We start from the raw sequence: 19,233 nt of genomic DNA, 5'->3' as shown, positions 1-19,233 counted from the left end.
ACCTACTATTGATATTTTCCAGTGGGACAAGCTTGGCTAGTTCCATTCAACAGTTTTGTATAGGTCAAACAATTTATCGTAACACACTAGACAAAAGTCCAGGCTTTATTAAGCACTTTACTGTTAGAGATAAGGCAAGATGATATATTATTTCCCTATTCTTGGTGGTGGTTTCTCATTACACAGCATTATTGATTTCCTTTTATCTGAGTTTCTGGAAATTTGTTTTATTAGCATGTCATAGAGGGGTTCATCAATTTATTCCTATGCATTTTAATTTTTAATTACATCTTTAGTCCATTCTTTTGGCCAAAAATGTACTGAGCAGTGCCCACAAAATCTAAAGTAAAACAGTAAAAAAAAAAAAAAAAAGGGGGGGGGGGAGAGAAATAACAAATAAGAAAACAGTCAAATCAATACAGTGAATGAATTTTTATCTATGTCTGAATAAAGATATGCAGATGAAACCATACCACTAGCAGAAAGCATCATAGACTTGGAACAATTACTAAGGAAGGTAAAAGAACAAAGTGCAAAGGCAGGCTTACTTTGGAACATAAAGAAAACAAAAATGACGGCCACAGCGGATCTACATAAATTCAACCTAGATAATGAAAAAATCAAAATAGTTAAAAGATTTCCTATTCCTTGGATCAACCATGTATGGATGTGAGAGCTGAACAGTGAAGATAGCAGGCAGAAGGAAAATTAATTCATTCGAGATGTAGTGCTGCAGAAGAGTGCTGAGGATCATGGACAGCCAAAATGACAAACAAATAAATCCTAGAAGAGATCAAGCCTGAACTCTCCCTGGAAGCCAAGACAACAAACAACAACTGATCAACTTTTCTGAAAGCCAAACATATGTGGGACAATTGTTCAATCTGGAGTGAGCACATCCCACAATTTAGGAGTGGCACCGGAAAAAGTTATTTCCTGGTAAATTTGTCTTTATGGGGAATAATAACTTCAGAAGGGCCTCTCTCATGGGTCTTAACATGCATTTTCCCTCATAAAAAGACTATTAGCAGGTTCTGTTAATTATTGTAAAACACTGGAAAAAAATGAATAAATAATGATTGAAAAGAATAAAGAGTATGCCCAGGAAATGTGTGAACAGTAGTTCAGAGACAGTGAAGGATAACACCAAGGGGGAAAAATACAAAACTGCTGCACTGGCTACATAAAAAAAGAGGAACTATTCTACAGCGTCATCAGGCAGGAAAGGATGCTCACTGCCTGCCCTCCCTTGCCTGCCTGCCTTTCTGCCCTCTTCATCCCTCCCAAGGTGCCTGACGCCTCCCCAGCTGCCCCCCTCTGTCTGCTGTGCCATTGGCAGGTTCGAGGTGCTTCTGCCACCGCCAGGCAGCCACTTCCCCCAGCACATCCATCTGCGCACTACAATTCAAAAAGGATATTAACAAGCTGGAGCGTGTCCAGAGAAGGACAACCAAAACTGTGAAAGTTCTGGAAACCATGTGCTATGAAGAGAGGCTTTGGGATGTTTAGCCTGGAGAAGGTTAAGAGGTGATATGATAGCCCTGTTTAAGTATTTGAAGGGATGCCATATTGAAGATGGAGCAACTTTATTTTCTGCAGCTCCAGAGAACAGGACCCAGAGCAATGGATTCAAACTGCAGGAAAAAAGATTCCACCTCAACATTAGGAAGAACTTCCTGACAGTAAGAGCTGTTTGACAGTAGGATATGCAGCCTCAGAGTCTCCTTCTTTGGAGGTTTTTAAGTAGAGGCTGGATGGCGATCTGTCAGGGATACTTTGTGTATTCATCATGACAGGAGGTTGGACTGGATGGTCCTTGAGGTCTCTTGCAACTCTACGATTCTGTGGTCCTCAGCTGCAACCAGTTCCAAATGCCTTGTGCTTTACCACTACCATAGCCTTGGCCAAGGTTAAGAGAGCCTAAAGTAACAGAGAAGCAAAAATTGGAGGTGGCAGTGTCAGGGAGCTTCTTTGGTCTGGCAGATTCTTTCACCACCTCCTCCTCACATGCAAATGGCTTCCCAGCTCCACTGCCTCATGCTTCACCACTGCTTTGGGTTTTCTTGGCCAAGAGTCCAAGGCATCTGAGAAACACAAAAATGAGGTGACAATGGCATGTTGGTCCTTCTGCCTGGCAGCCAGACTGGAGGAGGGGCAGGGAGGGAATGTTGGCAAAAAGAGGAGGGGTCTGTGGTACCACCACCACCACCATCATCTCCTTTTTGCAGATGGTCAGCAGCTTTGTTAGACCTGAAAGGGCTGCCAGGTGGCAGGAGCACTCTATCCCCACCTGCAGTCACAGTGGGCCCGACTGGGTGTCAGCCCCTCTTGAAGTGTCATCCGCTGTGGTCTGCACCCCTTATTGACAAGCCTGCTATATGCACTGGATCCCACTTTCCCTTAGCACTCCCAGGAAAGGAGCCACATAGGTCAGCCTTCTTCACCACCTTTTAGCACAATTCTGATGCAGCACACATCATCATCATCAAGGATTTATATACTCACCTTTCTCCCACAATGGGATTCAAAACAGGTTACAATAATTTAAAAAGACAGAAGTAAATATCTTTATTAAGTGTTTTCCATTACAGCAATTTTCTGAAACTACTTAGTTATCACAGCCATTGTCATTCTAAGACTTTTGCTACAGAATAAAAACATCTTTTTCTTAACTCTTAATGTAGAACTCAGGCCTTCTTTTAACTCTGGTATAACACATACAGCGTAGGCCTAAATACCCTAAAGGCAGGAGAGCCCATTTGATCTTAGAAACTAAGCAAGGTCAGCTCTAGTTTGTACTTGGAGGGGAGACTGCCAATGAATACCAGGTGTTGTAGGCTATATTTCAGAGGAAGGAACTGGTAAAACCACCTCTGAGTATTCTTTGCCTAAGAAAATTCTACAAAATGCATGGCATTGCAGTAATTAAATAGGCAACTTGAAGATGCTCGCATGCGTGTGCGCACACACACACACACACACACAGTGCCTTCAGCATAAACTGAGAAGCCCCAGAAGAAACTGATCTGCTTTTAGTGGTTAAAACTCAGCACACCGAAATGTGACTCAGAGACTAGAGTCCCTATTCTTGGCTCTGACTTATTTTGCAATCTTAGATAATATGTTTCCGTTGTTTGCCCTTTTTCTGTTTGACTTTGAGCAATTTCCTTCCCTATACAAGCAGCTACTTATTTACAAAAAATTACAACATACTTATTCCCATATTATCTATTCTTGCAGAGCACAGTAACAACTGTTGGTGAACTTAAAATATGTGTTTTGCTGAAGAATACTTTACAGGCAAAACAGCACCACTTTGTGCGGTGGCTTTTAAGTGATTTTATTTTAAACCACATTGAGCATTCTTATGAATTCATGGCATATCAATTGGATATTAAAATGATTCTTTACACTGATTATATACATAGATGATGATGATGGAACAGACATGGTTATATTGCTCTCTGTTGATTCAAGATATGGCAAGCAATTCATGCAAATATACTATCCTGTACCCTACAAGCCTCAGATCCTTTCTGATCTTGGAAGTTAAGCAAGGTCATCTCTGGCTAGTACTTAGATGGGAGATGGCCAACAAATACTAGGTGATGTAGGCTATATTTCAGAGGAAGGAACTGGCAAAAACACCTCTGAATAGTCATTGCCTAAGAAAACCCTATGAAATTCATGAGGTCACCATAAATCGACAGCCAACACGAAGGCACACACATAATACATACATACACATGCACACACACAAAAATTTGGTGCTGAACATTGCAAAACCTCTCTACTTGTTGCTATTATACCCTCTATCTACTGCACCTCTACTGATTTTTTTTTTTGGGGGGGGGGGTTCATCTTGTTTGCTAATCTCCTTCCTGGAATACTCATGAAAGTGGACTAAAGCCACCTGTTAGTTCCAAGGACAGTAAAGTCAACACTTAATATAACTTCCATTGATTCAGTGGGTCTTAGTCTAGTTGTGGCTACCAATTAGATTTCAGCCCATGGTCCCAACACATTAGGGAGTAAAGACAGAATGCTATCACAATCCTGTATGGCCACACTTTGCTACAAAATGACATTAGTGATGGCAAATAAAGTAAACAGTAAAAAACAATGCTCCCTGCACCAGTTACACAGCAATCTTGACCAATCACATTGTGCAGTAAAAACAATGACATCATATTGCTTTGCAGTTTGTCAAATTTGGCAGACAAATAAAGACAATGCAGAATAGAAACAATGTTTCTTTCATAACAGTCACTGAGAAAGACTACACTTTTTGAAACTGCTGAAAATTGTATCAAAACTACTGCTTTCTCATCAGTCCTGCTAAGTGCACTGCTAAGTGTATTTCCATTTCAATAGGCAAATCTATAGCTCAGGTCAGGGATGGGAAACTGTGGTGGACCGGGGGAGGGGGGGTTCAATCCCCACCCCTACAAACAGGATACACTACTTTCAAAGTTTGCCATACCTCTTATTTGTATTCAAGATAGAAGCAAGAATAATGGCAAAACTTTTGAAGCAATGGTTTCTGTATGCAGAGGGAAAGGAATGGAAGAGCCAGCAACAATGAATAACAGTTCTACTAGTAAATGACTACAGTTTGCAAACAAAACTCCAAAATGCATCTCAGTGTTTCAGTATGCAAAACACACTTGAAAAACTATTTGGAATATCATTTGGACTACCATTCCCATAATCTCCGGCCAGCTTGGCTGATATGCTGTCTAGAGATTTCCTACAGTTGTAGTCTAAAAAGTCAATTTATCCACTCTCTGCATAGTGGGCAGCAAACTTAGAAGGTGGGATTTCAGTTCAGCCCCAACCAAAATAAATAGCAAGAACATGTTTCCTTTAAAATGTGCAGGAAATGAGGCATTACTAGTTCACCTCTATCTTGCCTAATCACATTTTTCACTTTAAGTGCTCTTTCCAGGAAGAAGATGCACCCAACTATGGAAAAAAAAAAAACATGGAAAATTCTTTCTGTAAATGTTTATACAAGGAACCTTTAGCAAAGTCAGTTTTTTGACACCAAGAAATCCACAGTGCAATAGGCCTTTGTTTTCTCTTCCATTCTTTTCACCAAATGCTCTTGATCCAAAGAGCTTCATTGGCCACTCTTTTATGTAGCAATGATTCAGCATGCAAGTGGCCGATCTTCCACAGACTAATCCTTCATTTAACTTGACATGTTTACATACATTGCCTTCCTGCCCAACTTCCCACAGCATGTAATAAAAGCAAAGACAAGAAACTCCCTTTAAGGGTAGGGTTGGCTGGCACATTGGAACAACTCCTCACTGTCTGTATGAAGCAGATATGCAGATGCAACAACAAAGCCTTAATATTTGGTTACCTCTTACAACACCAGTATTTTCCAGACAGTACAGTAGTCAAATTCATACAGAAAGAGCCCTGGGGAAACTTTCCACAGCCTCCAAGGGTTCAAAAACAGAGAGACAAAGAGAGTGTTCAGCCAGCTTCTCCTGTATTTAAACAATTAGATGACAGTTGACAACAAAGCCCATTCCAAGATCTGTCTTACCAGATTATGTTCAATACACAGCAGCTGCAAACTTTGTTTTCTATGACTGCAACAGTCACACACACACACACACACACACACACACACACACACACACACACTTTCTGTGTCTCTCCATCAGTCAGTCAATCAGTCCCCTCCCCATACACACAATCAGTTGAAATGCAGTTGACACATTATGATAATGTACTCCTACATATTTCAAACCATGTATCAAGAACTCAGTTCATGCAGGTTCACCTGACCACACACACATACATAATTTTTCCAGTGATGGTATGCCAGATATTTTGAAGCCACAGTTGTCATTGCTGCCTGGAAAGTAATGACACAGAGCAAATAAAAGAATAGGTTAGGATGATGATCCTTCAAAGCAGACTAAATACATCTGCAAACATCCGCTGGGGTGGGACTAGGTGGGGATGGATGGAAAGAGTTGGGAAATCTGCAAGTTAACATATGAAAGGAGAAGCACTTCCTTGCTAGTAGGATCTAGCCACAAAACTGGCCACAAAAAAAATCTACCCATGGTGATAAAAACATCTAGGAGACATGGCTAAAAACAACAGTGCATACACAAGTTCATTCAAATGTCTTTACTATTATGACCTGATGTTGAAATATGAATGTGATTTTTCAAAAATATTCAACATGGGGAAACATATGATACTCAATAAGGTAGCATGGTATACTTTGTGACTTGCACTGGGGAAACTCAGGTTGAAACCCTGAAGATCTTGTGTGTCCATAAGCCATTGACTATCTCTAAATCTGAGAATTTAGCAAAGTGACTGTAAGGATAAAACAGAATCACACCCAAGCACATTTGTCACACTAAAAGTGGTGTACAGATGTGAAAATAAAATAATAATAATAATAACATCAATAACATTGATGGCTGTTAAAATGAGATCCTGTTAGAAATTTGGTTAAGATAATAGATTGATTAGAGGACAAGACTGTACATGTTGGCTCCATCCCTACATAAGTGTTCCTGGAGCTGGGATATACAAAGGGGAACTTATGTACTTTTAGCTGAGAGTAGGTAGCTATCTCCATCCCAATCACAGAGGCTGGCTCTGTGGGGTGGGGGAGACTACCAATATACAACTCCATCTTTTAAAGACTCCACCTAAAATATGAGGGTCTGAGGACACAGCTGGCATGGCCACAGCATTTGCAGCCCTTCTGCATTCATTCTTTAAAAGCCAGAAGCATAATTTCTGCAGAGAACTCTTTTATTTTATTTACTTGCTACTGGTGATTTACTAGATAAACCTGCAAAAGCTGGCTATATAATAAAGCAACCTGCAAAACCTGTTTCCTGAAGGCAAGGGAAGGATGAGTTTGCACATGAGAAGAAACTCTACCTTCAAGTCTTCAGTCTTAATGTGTTTCATACAGGTATAATGACAAGAGTGGATCTGAGAGTGTAAAATTTTAGGGCTTTGAGGATGCCACATCAGAATCAAAGAGTTGGAAGAGGCTACCAGGGCCATCTAGTCCAATTGTGGAGCAGAAGGTTTTGCATAGGATGCAACAGAACAGTGCCCTGCACCAAGTTTAAAAAAAGACATATAGTTGTCCCTCACGATTTGTGGGGGATCTGTTCCACACACACACACACACACACACACACACACACACACACACACACACACACACACACCGTGATTCCAGAAAAATGCCAATATTGGAGTTGCCATTGGTTTCAGTGGCAGTGCGCTCCTGCGTGAGCACCTCAGGCACGCACACCATTTTGACCCTCCCCTCTTGCTCTCCAGTGAGAAGGGATGACTGTATATACATGTAAGTCACACTTAGATGTACATCAGCCATTAATAGGATTCTGCTCAAAGCCTCAGAATGCATGAGTAAAGGTAACAGTGTAATTCTCACTCATTTTTCTTTACTCTTTTAGCCAGCCTGAACCTTCGCCAGAACCTTAATATTTACAGCAGTTTTGGAATATCTACCTAGCAATAGCTTACAACACATACACTAAATGAAAAGAAGATACTGGACATATGTTAATTAATTATGAAACTGCAGTCATTAATCCATAATGGGAAATTATTAAGCAAGAACCAATTAAAAACTAGTCATATTCAACTTTTATCTTACATTTCAGATTACTTATTGAATAACTCTGCAGCTTCTAATCTTTCCTTAATTTAGAATACATTTTCTTTAACATGGCTCCATCTTATTTATTTATTTATTAAATACTTTTTTGACTTCAGTGGAGCAGGGGGTGAGAGACAACTGGAAGGCTGCTAGATTCTCATACAATCCTTGAGTGTTTTCCACAGCCTGCTATTGAGAATTCTCCCTCCCAGAATTAAGAATGGCTAACAAGAATAAAGCATGACTGATAGAACGGACAACAAAACCAATTTACCATACAGTTTTATTGAGACATAACTCTTATACTCTTGGGCAGAGACGAAATCACACACACACAAACTACCATGGAAACACTTTAGAAGGGGATTTTTTTTCTCACATGAATCTTTTCCCAGAGAAATTGGAGAACTGCATCTCTAGAGGACACAATTCTCTAAAACAAGGTTCCCCGCCTAAGGCTAGTCTTTTAAAAACTGGAAGTAGATTTGTTTTGTTTTACCAAAGAAAGTGATCTTCTGTTCATTTCTGGTTGTGTTATGAGTATCTGCAGCTTTGCCATGCTAGGCATAGCTAGCATAGTCAGTAGTGATGGAGGACAGGTCTGTCAGTGCCTATTAGCCATGACTGATAGTAGAGACAGTATAACAATTGCTAGGTAGCTGTGTAAATAAAATATAGGGCTACATAGGTCTTTGGTATGTTACAGCATGGCTATTCTTATATTTATAAGACTCAGAACATAATATTACCGCTTAGATACATACGGGTTCACCATGTCATTACTGCATATACTCATGTATAAATCTAGAAATTTTAGTTAAAAAATTGACCCCAAAAAACTGGATCGACTTATCCATGGGTCAATGTAAATACTGTACTTTAACTTTTATTTGAAAAGGAGGAACCATCTCCTGGTAAAAGGCAAGGGTATAATCTGTCCTGGAAGCACTGACCCCAGTCTATTTTCTCATCCATCCTGCCATTAGTGTAAGCACAAGTAGTTATGTCTGCTGGATTTTTGGAAGCTCTTTGTCATTGTTTTCCTTTGCTTCATCCTTTAGATCCTTTGTTACATGCCCCTAGGTTTTACCCTCGACTTATCCACGGGTTATAGTCAAGTATATACGGTATATTCATTTTTTTGAGACTGGAGAGGAGAAGAGACTATTACACTACAGCCTTAGGCTCCTGAATCCCCAGAATATGAAAAGGTGACAGATGCCTTAAAAAAAAAAAGCAAAGAAAAAAACATGTAAAACAGAATAAAGTAGAAGAAAAACACAGGAAGTGAACATACTAAGAACAGCAGAGCAAATGTTCCATTTCCCCATATAAATGTGTTACTCCTCACACCTGCATGTTGGGGGGGGCACTTTATTAGAACAAATTGTAGTTATTATCTTGACTTCAACAAAACATCAGATAAGTTTTAAGCCTTTCACTTCTCTAAATGCTAAATGTATGCATTCTGCCCCCCAATTCTTACCCCTTCTCATTGGCTACAGTGCAACCTGAAGTGAGAGCAATTGAGAAAGGCTGCATCTGCACTGCAGAAACAATGCAGTTTGACACCGCTTTAACTGCCATGGCTCAGTGCTATGGAATTCTGAGACTTGTGTGTTGTGGCACCAGAGACTTCTGACAGAGAAGGCAAAATATTTCACAAAAGTACAAATCCCACAATTCCTTATACTCAGCCATGGCAATCAAAAAGCAATGTCATACTGCATCATTTCTACAGTGCAGATGCAGCCTAAGAATATGTTAAGCCCTACTGCAAATACACAACAAGTTTATTGATTAGTCAACTGACCGTATCAACATTAAAGTGCAAGATATCAAAATATCGAGATATACAACTCATGTAAAGTTAACTAAGAAATTAAAACACATAAAATTGGATAAAAGCAAATTTGATAGGATACAAAATATTACAATAGATTATAGAGTAAGGCAAGTTAAAACAGGGGAAGTGGAGGAAATCAAAGGGAATATTTAAATGAACTCATCACCGTGGCACACACACCCCCCCCCCCGTTTTGTACAATAAACTGATCTCAGATGGGCAGCTTTTATAATGAATTTTGCAACACAACGGACTAAATATAAAGTCTCTCCAGAAAGAAAATGGGACAATTTAACACTAGGATCCCAGTAGGTCATTCTAACCAAAAATGGTTGTAAAAAGTGAGATCTCTTCTTATCGTATATACAACAGTCAAACAGGATATGTACAATGTCCTTGATGGCTGGGGCACCACAGATACATGTTCTTTCAAGGTAAGGTATTTTGTGGAACCATCCTCTTGTAACCATAGAATTCAGTTGCTCGAATCTGGTTCTAGTGAAAGCTCTGTATTAGGTGCAGCCTAAGGTATTTTTCTAAGCTAAAAAAGTTTTGTTTTCGGCTAACCAGTTTAGAGATTTACAACTAGCCAACAGAGCTATATCTGATTAAGCACTAATATCCCAGACCTTTTGTTTTAAGGTGATCCGAGCTGTATGACCAGCTGAAAGAAGATAAGAAGGAGAGAGGCCTAGCTGGTACATTAGTTGAGATAGCTGGCATTCCCAGAAATGTGGGGGCCCAACTAGCTGTTCTTCTAAGCAGAGTTTAGGGAGTCTCCTAAAATCCAATTTGGAAATCTTTAGCCAGTGGTTGAGAGCTTTTATCAAAACCTGGCACTGTGTTGAATGGGCCCCTAGTTCTGCTATCACTGCATGGGCTGGGGTCTTCTTATCTGTACCAAGAATCCTCCTTAGGAAGCAGCTCTGTGCCTGCTCCAAAAGAGGTACTTTCAAGTGACCCCAGAGTTGTGCAACATATGATATGATGGGCATGATTTTGGCTTTAAAGACTTTTAAGATGGGGGATAAACTAGTGAGGTGGTTGTAATTTATCAATTTATAATTCACTATAGCTCTCTGTTTGTTTCTTCTAAGGTGGCTTGTCCATTTTCCTGTGTATGAGAAGGTTAACCCTAGATATAAATATACATTCAAGGAGTACTTTCTCATACTCTGACTAAACACAGTGCAGTAGTCCAATGATATGAGCCATTGATTTTTGGTGGCTATGAAGATGTTCTTTAAACTGGTGTTGACAGAATGATTACACATTACTGTGATTGCTTCTGACCACACTTAAATTCCCAAATGAGATCCTAAGTGTACTCTGCAATCTACTGGGATCACAGGGAAGGAAAAAGAAGCAGTTTCAATGAGTTGTGCTTGCTTCATCTATGGTAAACGAAGAAAATGGAAATGAGCTGGGCAGTAAAAAGTAACTCAGATGGCTCATAACCATTTTTACACATTACAAGCCCTATTTTGGGTATTTATATATATACAAGCAAGCTGGTATTTCAATATATCTATTAAGATAAAGAGTGTTTTGGTTGTGAATTATTGTGTTAAAGTGTTGGATTGTTTCTTATATGTGAATTACTAAGAACACTGAGCTTCTATATCAGTTCCTAATTAATTCACAATTTGTCACTGATTATCTGTGTTATGTTCTGGCAGGTAAGGGCTTTTTAAAAAGATACTGAAAACAAAATGCTTCTCAAAATGGGTTTTCAAACACATATTATTATTATTATTATTATTATTATTATTATTATTAACCTTTATTTATGAAGCGCTGTAAATTTACACAGCTTACATTTACATACCTTAATGTCTAGTTTATTTCCATGCTGTATTAAACTTATTTTGTGCTTAAAAATCTTGATCAATGTTACCAATTCAGAGCTGAAAACCAAAATGGGTACTGCTGAAGAATGTAAGCATTATAGTTTTTCATAATTTGGACCTAAAATGGTCTGGCAGCTGTAACTGGTATGATGCTTTATCCAAGATGTGCAGTAATAACAAGATCAGGAGTTAATTTTTTTCCCCTATGGCATATTTTGTTGGCTCAAATACAGCACTGTTTTCAGGAATAAAACAAAAGGAAACAGCTGCAAAGTAAATAGGGTGTTCACACTTCCTCAACTGCAGATGGATTCAGAGCTTTATCTGAGCAGGAGAAAAGAAGAAATGATCCTGTTTTGACCCATCTGGGCAGAGAGTACCCACAACACAAAAGGCAAAAAATTATTGTTATTATATTACATTATATCAGTCAACCTTTAAATTCATCTAACACTTCAAGGCTCCAGTCTGGCTGGACAATTTTATTGTTCTGTAAACCATAAAATAAATTATTGCTCTTCAAAATAGTATTCAAGAACAGCCTTATTATGAAAACATACCAACTTGTGCTACTATAGGGCACTGATGATTAAACAAATGAGTTATCCAAGTATATAGCAGGAAATCTTAATTACAACGTACTGTACTACCTTCAAGATGGACACATGGCGCCACATCAAAGGTAGTAGTGGGGATTCAGCTACAATGAATGGATTTATTCAGTAACTGGCAATACAGAAAAGCTTTCCTGGTTAGACATCTGTAGTGTTCTCCTTTCCATACCTCCGTATTTCATTCATCATCATGGCAACTGTAGCAAACATCTTTACTGTTGCTTGTAAATGTCTGGCTGAACACCACCGCTTACCAGCTTTGAGATGACAAAGTAACCTGGATTCTTTCTTTTCCTTGACACTAAAAATTTCAGCAGTTTGATAACACTAACTGTCATGGCTGCATCCTATGGAACACTGGGTTGTAGTTAGTGGGGGACTAGAACTCCCTGATGTTGTTGCTGCTGGGTGCCTCCATGTTGTTTCGGACTTACGACCACCTTACGGTGGACTTACGGCGACCTACGGCGAGGGGGTTTGCCTTTGCCTCCCTCTGAGAGCATTTGACTTGCCCAATGTCACTCAGTGGGTTTCCATGCCAGAGTAGAAATTCGAACCCTGATCTCCAGAGTCGTACTCCAACACTTAAGCCACTACACCACACTGGCTCTCAGAACTCCCTCCTAGAGGATTCTAAATGTCCTATAAAACTACAAATCCCAGTATTCCTCAGTCAAGGGAAGTAATTATCCTGCTATATTCTGCATTGTCCAGATGTCTTTGGAGTACTGCATTCAGTTCTGGGCAACACATTTTAAAGAATACAGACAAGTTAGAGTGGGTTCAGAGATGAGCAATGAGGATGATAAGAGGTATGAAGAACAAAACACATGAGAAGAGGTTGAAGAAGCTGGGCTGATTCAAAATGGTGAAGTCAAGACTGAGGGATGACATGATTGCACTCTTGAAGGACCTTAAAGGATGCCAGAGAGAGAAGGGGGCAGGCCTCTTCTCTGCAGCCTCAGAGGATAGAACCAGATCTAACGGTTTTAAGTTTCAGGAGGGCAGAATTTGATTGAACATTAGAAGGAACTTCTTGGTAATGAGCATGGTTCAGCAATGAAACCAATTGCCTAGAGAAGTGGTAGGGTATCCTTGTCTGGATGTATTGAAAAAGAGACTGGACAGCTACATGCTGGGGATGCTATAGCTGGAAATCCTGCATTGAACAGGTGTTTGGACCTAATAGCCCATAGTGTCTCTTCCAACTCATGATTCTATTCCACAAGATGGAGATGAGTGGCATTAAAGTGCTGCAAGTATGTAATGTAAAACAAATTTGAGTCCTCCTACTATTGGACTGCATTAAGAGTGCGGCTGGCAACAAGCCACTTCAGTGGCAGCCCTTTAAATCAGCCTAGCAGGTGCAGGTACTTTTATATCTGAGGAAGTAGACCAAGTCTATAAAACCTTATGCTACAACCTCTTCCACACAGTCTCAAAGGTGCTAGAAGATTCCTTTGCAAAATTCAAGGATGTAATTCTTCACTAGGTTTCTTCTCAAAGGAAACAATGAGTAATATCAGTAATTGTCTTCCCGCTGTGAGAAAATATCTGAAAATCATGCAGTTTTCAAAAACCACATCAGTTTTGAAGAATGTTCTCAATTCGGGTTTTAGTCTGTGCAAAATTTGCATGAGGGTTTTTTTTTTTTCTGAGTGGAAAACAGCATTTGCTGTTCTGGAAACAGCATTTTCTACATAAGAAATAATGTTCCTGCCTAGAAACATTATTTTTCTGCACAGAAGATGATATTTTCTATGGAGAAAATGCTGTTTTCTGCACAAAACAACCATTTTACACAAAGTCCAAAGCTATGAAATTTCTAGTTGGTCCAGGATTTTTCTTAACACTAAAAAATGTATTTTTTACCATTTTTCAAATTTTCAGTTTGCAGTATCAACTGAGTTTATCAGAACTATGCTTCTTTGAATGGATGAAATTCAGGTTCATTTCCAAATCATAAATAAGCTATAGGTAATAATCTTTGTACATAACATTTTTCCAGCTACAGGAGCAAAAACAGCCAGAAAATCTTACAAAAGAAATAGTCTTGTTGTATAGGACTTACCTGTTCTATAACCTGTGTTATTGAGGTACACTGCAAAGGTACGGATTTCATGCTGGGCCTGCCAGGACGGAGAAGAACAGTTTTCATTGTTGGTGTAAGTGTTATGATTGTGGACGTATTTCCCTGTGAGAATAGAGGAACGTGATGGACAGCACATTGGTGTTGTCACAAAGGCATTGATGAAGTGTGCACCTCCCTGTTCCATGATCCGCCTTGTCTTATTCATTACTTGCATTGAACCTAAAGAGGAAAGAGTATCACATTAGAAATGGAAAGAGAGAGGCTCATTGTTCTGATTTTTTAAATTAAAGGAAGTACTATAAATTTCACAACATGCTTCAGACAAGACACAAGACTGTGGTAAAGCAAACATACCTATTTTAGTGGGGAAGGGAGAGGTAAAAGATTAAACCACACTTTCTCCTTTTAAATCTCTAGGTAAAGAACTTTGTAGTTAATTTATCTATCAATTATCATTATTGTTATAAATTATTTCTTTCAGTTGCAGCACTTCGTCATTCTGGGAATCACAGATATAATCATAACATTTGGAATTGTATGTGCATGTTGGCACAGGCATGGCTGTAGTGTTACTCCTACAGCCAAGCTACAGTTTAATATTTTGCAGGATATTTTTAAAGCATATAATTTTTTTTAAAAAAATAAATCACAAGATAGCATGGTGCAGGAAAAAAAAACTATAAGAACTTCCAAATAATATCCAAGGAATCTTTTCTTAAAGATGAACAAAATGCTATTGCATTGTGAATACTGAGTAACAGGTGTAGTAGATTACGGCCATCACATCTCAGTTCACAGACTGTGAGATAGCCTCACCCTGGAGAGGCACCACACAGGAGGGTGACTAAAATGGTGAAGGGTCTGGAAACCATGCCCTATCAGGGAACTGGGGATGTTTAGCCTGGAGAAGTGAAGGTTAAGAGGTGATATGATAGCCCTGTTTAAATATTTGAAAGGATGTCATATTGAGGAGGGAACAAGCTTGTTTTCTGCTGCTTCAGAGAACAGGACCTGGAACAATGGATGTAAGCTAACACGAAAAGGGATTCTACCTCAAAATTATGAGGAACTTCCTGACAGTAAGGGCTGTTTGACAGTGGAACACACTCCCTCAGAGAGTGGTGGAGTCTCCTTCCTTGGAGGTCTTTAAATAGAGGCTGGATGGCCACCTGTCGGGGATGCTTTACTTCTGAGTTCCTGCATGGCAGGGGATTGGATGTTCCTTGTGGTCTCTTCCAACTCTATGATTCTATCCAATGGGAGAAATTCAAATTCCAACAAAGCAACTTGAAGCAACTTTTAGTCTTTCTCCTCTGGTCCCTCCCTATCTCCTACATCAGCCAAAGCTTGGTTGAATGAAATGTGATCAGAGCTTGTGAGCATTACATGTTGTTGTTACTGTTGTGTGCCTTCAAGTAATTTCTGACCTTTGGTGACCCTAAGGTGACCCTATCATCAGGTTTTCTTTGCAAGATTTGTTCAGAGGAGATTTGCCGTTGCCATTCTCTGAGGCTGAGAACATGTTACTTGCACAAGGTCAGTCAGTGGGTTTCATGACCAAGTAGAGAATTAAACCCTGATCTCCAGCATCGTAGTCCAACATTAAAAACACTATGCCATGCTGGCTCTCATTATATACGAGCATAACATTACATGACATCAAGCAGCAACAGCAAATATATTTCTATACCACTTATAAGTGCACTTAAGCACTCCCTAAGTGGTTTACAACATGTAAGCTTATTGCACCCATCAAGCTGGGTACTCATTTTAGCAATCTTGGAAGGATGCCAGGCTGAGCCAACTCTGAGCCCCTGGCTGGTATTAAACCTTGTTGTTTGTGAGTGAGTGGGTGCAGTATAGGCATTTAACCACTGCACCACCAGCTCTCCTGGACTATATTTCCCAGAATTCCCCAGAATTCCCAAGAATTCCCCAAGTCTACATGACCACTAGCCATGTGAACAGGAGGATTCTGCCAATTGTAATGCTTCCTAATGTTAGGTAAAGGGCTCATTTTTTTCCCATTTGAGGAATAATTAAATAGCAAGTATCAGGAAAAAAGTCCTGACTGAGAGCATGAAGGTCAGTGCCTTTCAGAGTAGAAAACAACATTGGAATAGACTGGTACGGGAGGTGTATGGCCAATGCACTCAGTGTGGCCACAGTGTTTCTGAGGCCCACACTCAAATTTGGAAAAAATGTAAAAAGTCCTCAATGACCTCCCAAAGCTACCTATGAATGTGAGAGTAATTTTATCAATTTTATTTTATTAATATTCCACCTTTTGCCATTTTGCCATTAGGTCAAAGTGATATGGTTTTTTTTAACATTCCAGATTACATTCTGGGTGAATCGTTGGGTCTACAAGACCCAAAGAAACTAGGTAGAGGAGAACATGGCAAAATCCTGCCCCAATTTTGGAGCCAAAACATTAAAGGAAAAGAAAATAACTTTTTTAAAAAAATTGTATGTGCCAATGGCATGTGCAGGTTACCCCATGGAAAGCCAATGCTGTACCCGATCCTGGCAATTGACTACCTTTGGGCTAGATGACGGGGAAAATAATTTTAGTAGATATGAAACAGCTTCCAATGTTTCATAGGCTGATTCCACTGTACTACTGAAGAGATAAGGAAAGTACAGTGTATGGGTTGCACGTTACCCCTGGACTCCACTATTGCAGTTCCTGAATGCCTGCCAGTCTCTCCAACCCACCCACCCCCCAGCTTCTCCTATATGCTTTTTTAAATTGCCTTACTTTCAAGCTATTTCACTTGAAAATTGTGCTAAAAGCTCATATGTGCACAATGGTACAAGATAAAAGAATGTACAGAAAACTACAACACATAGCGAATCAGAATCAAGCCACTATCACCAAAGCTTGTGTGAAGAGCCACATTTTAATTCGACATCAAAATGAGGCCAACATCAATCAATCTGACCTCTAAAATGAGGCCAGCAGCTGGCATTTTGCAACCTGAGTGGCACAGCAGAAAATACCTTCTCTTATATCTTCATATATGGACCAACAGGTAGAAAGAAGAGATTCCTTGGAGTTTATCAGACAAGGGAAATTGGAAGTATAATCCAATGGCAATCTGAATGCAATGGGGTTTAACGTTATTGCGTGATAGACTACCACATGCAATTTCAGGCAATGGGAAGTCAGTCCGAATGCAATCATGGGGTTTCACGTTATTGCATGATAGACTATCACATGCAATTTCGAGCAATGGGAAGTCAGTTCAAATGTAATTCGAATTCACGTAAATTCGCTGAACTAGTGAATTCATGTGAATGCATTCTGGCCCCATTTTCCTTTCATTCGAAATTAAGAGAAATTTCTCCCGTGTGATAAACTCCCTTGGCAGATCTCAATGCCCAGCCAGGAAAAAGCACTCTCTCAGGAACTGAAGGATATATCAGAATAGCACCTTCTAAATGTCCTGGATTAGAACTCCCAACACCCCAAACAGCAAGGGTTGGAAGAGGCTGTAACATAGGAATCAGAAAAATACTATATTCCAGAATCTTCCAGAATCTACTTACTGAACCCTCTTTAAAGAGAGGTTCCTTGGAACATAAAACCTAAGAACTGCTGGAATTCACAGAACACAATCCATATATTACTGCAACAGTTCATACAACAATTTAGCCTGCATAATTGTATTAAACTTAAGCAACCTATGTCTAATTCCATCCTTTATACTGGCCTAAAATTTATTTTATCCAGTCTAGACGTGATATAATATTTTAAAATTTTCATTATTAATATTCCATTCACTTTTGTTATTAAAACCTCCTTTGTTTATATTTCAAAAAAAATAAGAGAGCACAGCAGTAGGATGTGGCAGGACAGACTAAAGGCAAACAAGCCTGAGGCTCACCTTGAAAATCAGGCAGAAAACAGCTTGTTCTGACAGTGGCTAAAGTCATCTGATATAGCAGAGAACATGCTGGTAAAACTCTTCAATCTCTTCTATCTGTGTTTACATGAACCCAAAGGCAAGCTATTGCTCTTGGATAATAAATTTGATTATCTTGCTTGGGTTTCAGGATGGACTAAATGCAGATCTTGGATGAGATACTTTCATCAAAGTCCTATTTGCTGAATCCCCCAGATTAGGGGATGTGAGAGCTGGACTTTTAAAAAATGTACCTTTTTCAAGCTCTAACTGGCACTGGAATTTAAAATGGCCTGTGCCTAAACAACCATCACCCATTGCAATAATAGCTTAGCCTAGATATCTACAGTAAATTAAACTAATGTGCATCTCCCTCCATTCTTTAGATGTGTCTATAAATTATTTTGTTCATCTCTTAGACTAGAGATTGTGTAATATGTAGGCACATATATATATTTAGCAATTCCATCAATTTTCTTATTCCCACCTTCTCACCATTATCTTCAGTGTTGCCAATTTCGCGACTTTCACACAAAAACGGGGACTTTTCAGAGCTTTTCGTGTGATTTTCGCGCCTTGCTCTAATTCAGTGCCTTTTCCGTGCCTTTGGCCAGTTTCAGCTGCAGCCTGCTGCAGAGCAACCAAAACCCTTTGGAGTGTAACAGTTTTCAGCCAAGAGGGCTGGAGGAAACTCTCTCTCTCTCTCTCTCTCATGACTCCCTTTGAGAGCCAGGACGGAGCAAGCCCGTTTGGAGGAATAGTTCAGCCAATCAGAGAGAGGACAGTGATTATTGCCACCCCCCCTCAGGCATTCTCAGGCTCCAGGGGCAAAAGTGCTGGAAAGAAGCAGGGAGTGAGGAATCTTGGCTGGCTTAATCCCAATTGCCTTGGATTTCCAAGTAAGACATAAGTTTTAAGGCACACAAAGGCAATACTTGATCATGGTATCATGGCTTGATGTTGTGGACTTCTGTGTGTGCCTGAGAGTGACATTTGAATTTCTGAATTCCTGAGCTTGCGCAGAGTGCCCCAAGCCTACCTCTCAGGGTTGTTGTTGTACTGTGAGGACCATTTGGGTTGTGTGATGTGAATGTAATGTCCCTGAGTGTGTGTGTGTGTGTTAGTGATTAAATATGCCTCTGAGCATGGGCAGAGCACCTGGTCAGTTGGCACCCCTGCTGCCCTGTCTTCCAAGAATTTGTTTTGTGGCTCTCTTTTCGTTCCCTTTTCCATTGC

The 19,233-nt window shown here is 39.7% G+C and overlaps 1 protein-coding gene across 1 annotated transcript in view; it reads right to left on the bottom strand.

Moving 5' to 3' along the window:
- Nucleotides 1-19,233, bottom strand: part of SULF2 (sulfatase 2) — a 148,303-nt gene that overhangs the window by 91,024 nt on the left and 38,046 nt on the right. The window contains exon 3 of the mRNA XM_042465922.1: nucleotides 14,069-14,308. Coding sequence (XP_042321856.1) covers nucleotides 14,069-14,308 — 240 coding nt within the window. The remainder of the gene's footprint in view (nucleotides 1-14,068; nucleotides 14,309-19,233) is intronic.

Source organism: Sceloporus undulatus, chromosome 4 (genome assembly GCF_019175285.1).
Source record: "Sceloporus undulatus isolate JIND9_A2432 ecotype Alabama chromosome 4, SceUnd_v1.1, whole genome shotgun sequence".
In the NCBI taxonomy this organism is placed as follows: domain Eukaryota; kingdom Metazoa; phylum Chordata; class Lepidosauria; order Squamata; family Phrynosomatidae; genus Sceloporus; species Sceloporus undulatus.
Note: the sequence above shows the minus strand (reverse complement) of the source record. Positions and strands in the feature narration are given on the sequence as shown.